Below are 11,159 nucleotides of genomic sequence, written 5' to 3' on the forward strand. Positions count from 1 at the left end.
AAAGTTGGACTTGCGAGGAGTGTACAATTTAGTCAGGATCCGCCCCGGAGACGAGTGGAAGACCGCGTTTAATACCAGCGACGGGCATTACGAGTACCTCGTAATGCCTTTCGGTTTATGTAATGCCTCGGCGGTGTTCCAGCACCTGATGAATGAGGTGTTGCGGGACCTTCTGAACACCTGTGTAATTGTTTATCTCGATGATGTGTTAATCTACTCCCGGGATCTGTCATCACACTGTCAGCATGTCCGTCAAGTGCTCCAGATACTTAGGGAGCATGGTCTCTACGCAAAGCTGGAAAAGTGTAGCTTTGAAAAAATGTCCCAGCCGGTCCTTCGTGGTGGAAGTTGATGCCTCCAATGTGGCTGTGGGGGCAGTACTGAGTCAGTACTCTGATTCTGGACATCTGTTGCCTTGTTCATTTTTCTCAAGGAAATTCTCCCCGGCGGAGAGCAACTACTGTGTTGGTGACAAGGAGTTGCTAGCTGTGAAACTTGCTCTAGAGGAATGGAGACAATGGTTGGAAGGAGCCAACCACCCAGTTACAATTTACACCGATCACAAAAACCTAGCATTTCTGAAGCAAGCCCAACGCTTGAATCCAAGACAAGCCCGGTGGTCACTGTTTTTTGACCGGTTTGACTTTACGTTACGCTATAGACCCGGGTCAAAGAACGTTCGAGCTGATGCACTCTTCTGAAGTGGAAGAGACTCCTGATACACCTCAATGTATCCTGGATCCTGAAAATGTAAGCCTTGCTTTAACCTCAGTGTCCTCTCAAGAAAAGACCGTGGTTCCACGTCGCTCCCGAAGAGCAGTTCTCACCTGGGCCCATGACTACCTCACTGGGGGCCATGCTGGTTGGAAAGGGACTTTGGACCTGTTAAACCATTTTTACTGATGGCCAAGATGACCAAGCCTTTGTGGGCTCATGCCCTACCTGTGCGGTTCAAAAACTGCTTATCGGGAAGCCCAGGGGTTTGTTGCAACCATTACCCATCCCGGTGGAACCTTGGACCCACATTTCTACCGACTTCGTCGTGGACCTTCCTGCCTCAGGAGGTAATTTGGTCATTTGGGTAACCGTGGACCGATTTTCCAAGATGGCGCACTTTGTCCCTCTGCCTAAGCTACCTTCTGTTCCTGACTTGGCTGGCCTGTTCGCCCAGCATATTTTTAGACTTCACGGTCTCCCGCAGGATATAGTCTCCGATCGAGGACCACAGTTTACAGCTCGTTATTGGAGAGCCCTCTGTAAACGCTTCAAGGTGCAACTTAGTCTTTCATCAGCGTTCCATCCTCAAAGTAATGGGCAAACAGAATGAACCAATCGAACCCTGAAGACCTTTCTCCGTGCCTTTGTGAACGAACGACAAGATAATTGGGCCGAACTACTCCCGTGGGCGGAGTTCTCGTATAATAATCACACGCATACCGCCACTGGAAGTTCGCCGTTCCTCGTTGTTTATAGGAAGCAACTTCGTCCGCCTTTACCTTCGCCTGAACCTAGTGCACTCCCGGCAGTGCAACTCTCTGCTCATCGGCTTCGGTCCTTGTGGATCTCTACCCAGGAAAAGATCCGTAAAGCCGCTCTGGTCGCCCAGAAGTGGGCAGATAGGCATCGTCAGCCAGCACCCATCTTCCTCCCAGGAGATCGTGTCTAGCTTAGCACCAGAAATCTACTGCTACGTATTCCATCTAGAAGACTAGCTCCGAAATTCTGTGGGCCTTTTCGCCGAACGAGTGGGAGCAGTCTCGTATCATCTGCGCCTACCCTCCTCCATGCGCATACATGACATGTTTCGTGTGTCACTGCTGAAGCCTCTTGTGTTATCCAGGTACTGCTCCTGAACCATCGGATCCATCAGTACTGGACGGGGTCACGTATCAAGTGCGTGAAGTATTGGATGTCCGGTTTCATCAACGCCGATGGGAATACTTGCTTGCCTGGGAACTATAAGTGCGCATTTATGGAGAATGAAAATTCAGATAAAAGCATGATGCAATAATTGAACAGATAGCACAATACTTTCTACAATATTTTTATATTGCAAAGGCTACCAATATTTTAAATATTTTAAATACTTTATATTAGTTTTAAATTTATTGTATACATTTTATAGTTAATTTTACAGTTCTAAGTAGAAACTTATATTTTGTTCTTAACAGCTATTTATGATTTTATTCTGTGTAATTTTAGCTGTTACTCTTTTATGAACTATTGTATTTCTTGTACCCTAACTTGTAAACCGGTGTGATGGTTAGTCTGAGTCATCGGAATATAAACAACAATAAACTAAACTAAACTAAACTAAAAGGCTGCAGATCCGGGGATAATGCTTGGGAACCGGCCCGTAACATCCTTTGCAAGGACTTACTACGGCAGTTCCATTTGGACCATCCAAGTAAACCCGGACCGGCTAAGAGGGGGCGTAAGAGGGGAGGTACTGTTGCGGTTCTGGCCGCGAGCACCGCGGCCAGACCCTTACCTCCGGGCTCCCAGACCAGCTCCCGTTCCCTGAGGCCTAGTTTGCGGCCTGGATGGTGGCGTTCCCGCTGGGGCTGCGCCGTTGTGAGCTCCTCCGTAGACGCCCTGCACTTAGGCGCGCGCGTGCGCCACTTGGGCGCTTTTCTATGTCGTTTCCAGCCAATGGTGACTCCGCCCAAATCCTGACGTCAGACGCCGCGGCCTTGATAAGCCGGCTGTGGCCATCCAGTCTTCGCCTTGCAACGGGTTAGCTTTCCGGTTTCCTGTTGCGCTGTGCCCCGGAGTGACTCGCTTGGCTTCGTCGCTCCGTTCCTGCCACAGTACCTGCCTGGTTCCTGCCTGCCAGCTTGCTACAGTACCTGCCTGGTTCCTGCCTGCCTGCTTGCTACAGTTCCTGCCTGGTTCCAGTACCCGCATCCTGCTACAGTTCCTGCCTGATTCCAGTACAGTCACCTGTATGACATAGTGAGGGCAAAGGTTGCGCCGGCGCCATTTTGAATATTGGCAATACGGCCCGCGTGCAGGAGGTCGCTCCCGGACCCCCGCTGGACTTTTGGCAAGTCTTGTGGGGGTCAGGAGGCCCCCCCCAAGCTGGCCAAAAGTCCCTGGGGGTCCAGCGGGGGTCCGGGAGCGATCTCCTGCACGCGTGACATCGGGAGCCAGGAACCAAAATGGCATCGGCGTTACCTTTGCCCTGTCACATGATAAGGGCAAAGGGCCACTGGCGCCATTTCTCTTAACGCAGCCGTGGCCAGAGAGCGGGAGATCGCGCCGGGACCCCCCCACTGGACCCCAGGTAATTTAAAACATTTGGGGGGGGGGTTCGGGAGGGAGGGGGATTTGTTTTAAAGGGTCGGGGTGGGTTTTAGGGTTGTTTTGGTGTGCCGGTTTTCCCGCGCCCTATTTAACAATACAATACAAATGCCCCTGACGATAAATCGGGGGCATTTGTATTGTATCGTGCACTCTAACGATTTTGGACAATTTTAAAATTATCTGACGATAATTTTAATCGTTCAAAAACGATTCACATCCCTACTAAACAGAGACTCCCATAACACATGGAGATAAAAGAGCACTTTTCATGCTTACTTCTTGGCTCTACCCCAGAGCATCCCAAACTGCCCCTTTTCTATGCATGCAAAACTGAAAATAAAACAGCATGTAAGCAAATGCAAGCTACTTACACATGTATATGCTAATTTTACATGGGTAACTCCTTTCAAAATTAACTCATAACTGTCTTTCGTTGCTATTGCCTCCAGTGCCTACACATTTTTATAAAACTTGAACAGAGTCCAAAATAGGTTGCGTTACTTCCCCCTAAACTTTAATTGAAACTAAATGACAGAATGAAATATACTCTACAATTTGCGAAATGAAATGAAACTAATTTTATTTTCCATGCACTCGTCTAGTTCTGTTACCCTTTTTCCACACTGCCCTGCAAAAATGCAATTATTGTCACACTTATTAATGTCCGTGTTCACAAATCTTTTTTCCCTTTGTGTTAAAACAGCAGTTCTAGCAAAAAAAAAAAAAAGTAATACTTCTGTTAATCAAAACAAATAATTATTGAAATTCCTATTTTTCATGTTTATTACATTTCTGTTACCATCTTGGAATCCTGTGCACCAATTACACTGATCCACTACTAGAGAACTCACCTTGGAAGAGGCTTGAGACTGAGGAATTAAAAAAAAAAAAAGCATGGGGGTAGTGTGTCCATAATCAAAGGTGCACACCTTTAATTACAAAAAAAAAAAAAGTGTAAACATAAGAAATAAAGTTATTAGGACATAAGCAGGAGGGAGGAGGAATAGCCTAGTGGTTAGAGCAGTGGACTATGTACCAGGAGACCAGTGTTTAAGTCCTGCTGTCACTCCTTGTGACCTTGGACAAGTCACTTTATCCTTCATTACCTCAGGTACAAAGATTGTAAGCCCTCTGGGGATAGAGAAATACCTACAGTACCTGAATGTAAACCAGCATATAAAAATAATAAATAAGAGGAATGGAGCCCTAGGAAAAAAAAAAAGACTAACCAGAGAAACAATAAAGCCCAGAAACAGGCAAGTTGATATTTTGAAGGCATAGCTAGAACAGCTGCTTTAACAATGTCCCTTTTTCTCTCTGATGCATTTGCTTAATTTAAAAGTATAAACATAGTAGATCTTCTTGAACTGAGGAAGCCTTCCTTTTTCGTGTTTATCTTTCATCACTGAGCCCATCTCAGACAGTTTCCTACTCAACCTTTTAGGGTATCACTGTTCATACATATCATTAGGCCTTTTAACTCCAGACCCAATAGTTCCAATGGAGGTTTTCTTGACTACCACAGAAAGCCTTCAGCCAGAACTTCTAGCTGTTTGGGGCTGGGGTCTAATCTATCTATTCATTTGCATTTTCAATGCAACAGCATGCAGCAACTGTTTCCCATTGAATATCTCCAAGCAGGCTAAGAGAATTTGGGTCTGAATGTGCTATTCTCTTTAATAACTATACAGTCATCAGAAAGCAATGCAGTAATTACTTTAAGGCGGCCCACAATTCTTATTCAAACATTCCCCGGGCCTCCCACTCACTAGCTCTTTCGAGACACTTGCTTAGTGGAATAGGTTTTCATAAATCCCATAGAACAGAGGAATTTTTCCCCGTACTAATGATGGCTTAATCGTATCCCTGATTGCTACAGCTAGTGCACACAATTGAGCGGTTTACACCCAACATATGATACAGCTGTTCCCGACGTTATGTTAGGATAGCTTCCTAAGACTTTCCTGCCAACATGAAAGCGTTAAAGAACGGAGCATTAACTTCCCTTTGGATTAACAATATCCTAGCCGCTAAAGTCACAATCTCTTTTCTGTATGGTGGAATATTTAAAGCGATCACTCCTTCGCACATCTGTGCACAATGCAGCACGGGGCGGCTGCGTTCCCGCGCGCTTTCCCCCACCTCGTTTCAGCTCTCTCTCTCCCTTGAAGCCCGACGCACAAGTACAAGTACAAGCACGCGTCCCGCCACCGCTGGCGCACGGACCCGTACAAGCTCCTCTGAAAAGTTCCGCCGGTCCTGCTGGAAGGCGCTCGCCCGGCTGCAAAAACAAATCCTTTACACAGCCAAAGGTCGGCGAAGACAGGAACGTAAAGGCAGCGTTTGGAAGTTGATAAACAATGAAAATAAAATCCCACACGATGTAATTAATCCTGCCCAGCGCTTGGACGGGTCTGAGACAATGCTTAGAAAGGAAGAATCTTTTTTTTTTCCCCCCATTTCCTTAAACTCTTTAGAGCAGTCTAGCCTGCTTAGAATGAAAAGAAACCCTCTCTTGTTATTCGGGCAGGTGGCTGAACATCTGGGAGCCAGGGTCACTGGCAGCAGTGCTTTCTCCTACCTGGGCAGGTGCGCGCGTAGTCGTGGCAGCAGTCGGCGGCCAGCGCGCAGGCTTCGTCGCAGTAGCAGGTGCCGTAGTGCCCGCTGCTCCTCCAGCCCTTGCTCAGGCAGCGCGGCTCCCTGCCCGGGCAGCACTTGCCCGCCCGGGCGCAGCCCCCTTCCGCCCGGTCCCACACGTCCAGGAGCAGCAGCCACAGCAGGGGGAGGCGCATGGCGCTGGCACGGGGCGGGCACCGAGCGCAGGTCCCGAGGCACCGGAGCGGGAGACCGCGGGAAGCGGTTTCACATGGAGGGCTCGGCTCTCCCCGAAATGCGCGCTGTTTGTTTGTTTTAATCCTGCGAGTCAGAGCGGCAGCGGCTCATCTGCCGTTGAGGTCCAGCGCGGGCATGGGGGCAGCGGCGCTGGAGCGGGCGATTGCCCACCCAACTCCCCGAAAGCTCCCAAGCGGCCGAAAAGGGCAGGAAGGATGGGGGGAGAGTGCAGCCTCGAGCGGGCACTGATGCGGGAAGGGATCTGCGCGAAGCACGCTAACGCGGGAGCGGAGCCTGACCTGTGCCCATCCTCGGTGCCTCTGAGGGCAGGACGAGGAATGCGAGAGTTTGGATCGGGTCCAGGGCAGGGCACCGAATCCAGCGCAGACAGAGGCAGGCGGCGCTGGCTGGATGCTAATCACTCTCTCTCACACACAGCACCCTGTCAACACCCGCCTCCAACCCTCTGGGCTCGGGAGCCCTCCTTAGAATCAGTTCCACTGTTCTCTCTTTTTTTTTTTTTTCACTCGCATACTTTTTTTGTACTTTCGCAGGCTGGGAACTTGTTCAGGAATAAGAAGTAGAGCGCATTGAAGGTGAAAGTAGAATCAATTTCTACTGTAGCAAAATGGCTTGGGCTTTCTTTCTCTACTGTATGAAAAATGTGCAGACCAAGTTAAAAATAAAATAAACAAACAATCAGCATACATAAACTAGCTGTGACCTGAGCGGAGTAAGACTATGCTGACTGATCTTCCTGATAAGCTCTACCTTTCTAAACGCCTGCCCTCCAGTGGGCTCCTTGCCCTCTCACTTCATAGAGCTAATTCTGCCCTGGGAATGTCCCAGAAAGCTGCACTTTCATCCTACAAACTTTAGTGCCTTTTGTGTTTTGTTTTGTTTTTTTACTGCAGGTGAATGAAAGGTAACTATGCTGTTTTTTTATTATGATTATTATTATTATTTAAATTATTATATAATAAAACTGCCTTGTATTCATATAGAAAACAGCAACTAGGAGAAGAGAATTACAAACCATGTTACTTAGTTTCTGCTCCTTCTCATTCTTCTATCTGGCGGTACATCATAAGTACATAAGAAATTGCCATGCTGGGTCAGACCAAGGGTCCATCAAGCCCAGCATCCTGTTTCCAACAGAGGCCAAACCAGGCCACAAGAACCTGACAAGTATCCAAACCCCAAGAAGATCATTTGCATAGTCACATCTGCAGGGACATGGGATTTGGGCATATCCAGTGATAGGCTAAGCATGCACTGCTGTAGGTCCTGGACATCCTTCCTGCCCCTGGGCGCCTCCTGTGCTTGCAGCACTGCTCCTTTCCACCCAGTTCCTACAGCTTTGGGACAGTGTAGGCAGGGATCAGATTTGCAGAATTAACTATGCAAGTTTTAAAGTGAAAAAAGATTGGTTGCCATGGGATTTGAAATCCTTGCATCTCTGCTCCCAGATTCTGTTTCTGGCTGGGCGATCTCTCCCAGGCCCATCTGGCACTAGTGCTGCAAGCTCTTTGAGGTATTTCTGTGAGAGCCTTGAAGCCTTGCAGTTTAAAGGGAGGGGAGGGCAATGGCATAGTATTTCCCTGTTGTGCTTTCCATTTCCATTACTGCCTGCCACTAGGAGGTGACTGAGTGCATTATTATTTAGTTGATTATTCATTCACATTTGTAGAACACAAAATTGCAAGGCACTCAGTGCATTACACAGCATACTACGAAGAGAGCTCTAGAAAGGGGATGAATGCCTCTTCTGACTCTGTCAGTCTCGGGGCACTCATATACCCTGCCAATGTCACTTTATTCTAAATTACTTGCAGCTACAGACACTTTTAAGCAAGAGAATTTCAGCAGTGCCCTAGGTTTGTTATGCTTTTTTTTTTCAAAATTCTAATGCTTGGTCTTCCTGCTTGGTTCTATTTGCTGCAGACTCTGTTGTTATAGTTTTGAAACACAAACACAGGCTATAGACTCCATACAATAGCATGATGAAAGCAGATGGATGGCAATAAGCAGCAGCTTCCTCCATCATCCACAAGTAGAAAGTCCAAGAAAAGGATGTCATAGGTAGTGGATGACACTGCGCCTACTGCACCCAGCGGGAACAGAATACCCTGCTTCAGTGCTCCAGAAACTGTTGGCATAACAAAAGCAACGCTCACTCTTTTAGGCCCTTGTTGGAGCCAAGCGATATACTGATGCCAGTGTCAAGACAACTTGACATGCGATAACAGCATCATAGTTGATATTAAGAAGTTATCATTCCAATCAGTGTGACGTAAAGTGGTATGTATGCTTTGCATGAAATATTACCATGTGGTACACAGCCCCCCAAAAACTGTCTTTACCCCGAGCACTCAAACGTGTGTGGGGGGGGGAACAGCTCTATCCCAATGTCACCAGTTTGCAAAGGGTGCACCCTGTCCCAAACACAAAATTGTGTGGGGGAAAAAAAAAACAAACAATCAACAAATTGCCCATAGAAAAGCCCTGGAAAAGAGGAGAGATGCAAGGGATATCACAGAGATATTCAACTACCTCTACACAAGAAGCAAATCTTGTTCAGTTTATGTATGAGCTTCCTATGCTAGACAGCAACACAAACTTTCCTGAAATACAAGTAAATTAAATCCAGTACACAGCATTATTCTATTTCTCTAGCCACCAAATCAAAGAAATGGATTAAATAAATAAATACATCTAAACAAAGACCCTTGCACAATCTCCTTCTGGCAAAAGTTTGACTCCTTCAACTTGCTGGATTCTAGCTACCTCACTCTCTTCTCCTTCAGTATTATTTGTTTAGAGTTATTTTAGATCTAATTCTTAGTGGAGCGCAGGATTTGGGGAAAGAGGTAATGGTGGTAGGGCCACTTGGCAGTAGTGATCATAACATGATCAAATTTGAATTAATGACTGGAAAGGGGACAATAAGTAAACCCAAGGCTTTAGCACTAAACTTTCAAATGGGAAACTTTGAAAAAATGAGAAAATAGTTAGAAAAAAGCTGAAAGGTGCAGCTACAAAGATTAAGAGTGTGCAACAGGAGTGGACAGCACAGTGCAAATGTATTCCATGCTAGGGGTGTGCATTCGTTTGCAACGTACTGGCAATCCGCAACGTATATACCATATTTGTTGTATTCGTGGGGGTCACGAAATGTATGGCAAACCCCCACGAATACAACATATCACTAATGAATAAACCCCCACCCTCCTGACTTCCCCAAGACTTGCCAAAAGTCCCTGGTGGTCCAGCGGGGGTCCTGGAGTGATCTCCTGCAATCTGGCCATTGGCTGCTGGTATTCAAAATGGCGCCGATAGCCTTTGCTCTTACTATGTCACAGGGGCTACCGGTGCCATTGGTCGGCCCCTGTCACGTAGTAGGAGCACAAGATGGTGCCGGGGAAGACTATAGTGATAGGAGTATACTACCATCCACCTGGTCAAGATGGTGAGACTGTCAGTGAAATGCTAAGAGAAATTAGGGAAGCTAACCAAATTGGTAGTGCGATAATAATGGGAAACTTCAATTACCCCAGTATTGACTGGGTAAATGTATCATTGGTACATGCTAGAGATATAAAGTTCCTAGATGGAATAATGACATTTTTATGGAGCAATTGTTTCAGGAACCGAAAGAGAGGGTGCAATTTTAGATCTAATTCTCAGTGGAGCACAGGATTTGGTGAGAGAGGTAAAAGTGGTGGGGCCACTTGGCAATAGTGATCATAATATGATCAAATTTGAATTAATGATTGGAAGGGGGGACAGTAAGCAGATCCATGGCTCTCATGCTAAACTTTCAAAAGGGAAACTTTGATAAAATGAGAAAAATTGTTAGAAAAAAACTGAAAGGAGCAGCTACAAAGGTAAAAAGTGTGCAAGAGGCGTGGTCATTGTTAAAAAAATACCATCCTAGAAGCACAGTCCAGATGTATTCCACACATTAAAAAAAGTCGAAAGAAGACAAAATATGGCATGGTTAAAAGGGGAGGTGAAAGAAGCTATTTTAGCCAAAAGATCTTCATTCAAAAACTGGAAGAAGGACCCATCAGAAGAAAATAGGATAATGCATACGTGTTGGCAAGTTAAATGTAAGACATTGATAAGACAGGCTAAAAGAGAATTTGAAAAGAAGTTGGCCGTAGAGGCAAAAACTCACAGTAAAAACATTTTGAAATATATCCAAAGCAGAAAGCCTGTGAGGGAGTCAGTTGGACCGTTAGATGGTACTGTCACATGGTAGGAGCACTGGATGGCCCGTCCCATTTTTAAAGATGGCACCGGCCGTCCATTACTCCTACCACGTGACAGGGCCTGGCCAATGGCATGGATACCCTGTCACATGGTAAGGGCAAAGGGCCATCAGCGCCATTTTTATAAGTGGCGGCCGACGGCCCCGAGAGCGGGAGATCGCTCCCGGGACTTCCACTGGACCACCAGGTACTTGTAAAAAGTTTTGGGGGGGTTCGGGAGGGTGGGGAAAGCTAAGGGAACAGTTTTAAAGGGTCGGGTGGGTTTTTTTGTTTATCGGCTCGAGTGCAGCCGATAAACAAAACCGCAATCGGGCCGCACAAAAAAAAATTAACGATGTGAATCGGAACCGATTCTGGTTCCGATTCACATCTCTAGTGGAAAGTGTTCTAAGCATCAAAATCACAGAACATATAGAAAGACATGGTTTAATGGAACAAAGTCAGCATGGCTTTACCCAGGGCAAGTCTTGCCTCACAAATCTGCTTCACTTTTTTGAAGGAGTTAATAACATGTGGATAAAGGTGAACCAGTAGATATAGTATACTTGGATTTTCAGAAGGCGTTTGACAAAGTTCCTCATGAGAGGCTTCTAGGAAAAGTAAAAAGTCATGAGATAGGTGGCGATGTCCTTTCGTGGATAACAAATTGTCTAAAAGACAGGAAACAGAGAGTAGGATTAAATGAACAATTTTCTCAGTGGAAGGGAGTGGGCAGTGGAGTGCCTCAGGGATCTGTATTGGGACCCT

At 46.4% G+C, this 11,159-nt stretch overlaps 1 protein-coding gene across 1 annotated transcript in view; it reads right to left on the reverse strand.

Moving 5' to 3' along the window:
- The window catches only part of SBSPON (somatomedin B and thrombospondin type 1 domain containing), a 71,781-nt gene extending 65,194 nt beyond the window's left edge, over positions 1 to 6,587 (reverse strand). The window contains exon 1 of the mRNA XM_029591471.1: positions 5,888 to 6,587. Within this exon, the coding sequence (XP_029447331.1) occupies positions 5,888 to 6,098 (211 nt within the window). The 5' untranslated portion in view covers positions 6,099 to 6,587. The remainder of the gene's footprint in view (positions 1 to 5,887) is intronic.
- Between the last annotated feature and the right edge of the window lie 4,572 nt (positions 6,588 to 11,159).

This window comes from Rhinatrema bivittatum, chromosome 2 (assembly GCF_901001135.1).
Source record: "Rhinatrema bivittatum chromosome 2, aRhiBiv1.1, whole genome shotgun sequence".
In the NCBI taxonomy this organism is placed as follows: Eukaryota; Metazoa; Chordata; class Amphibia; order Gymnophiona; family Rhinatrematidae; genus Rhinatrema; species Rhinatrema bivittatum.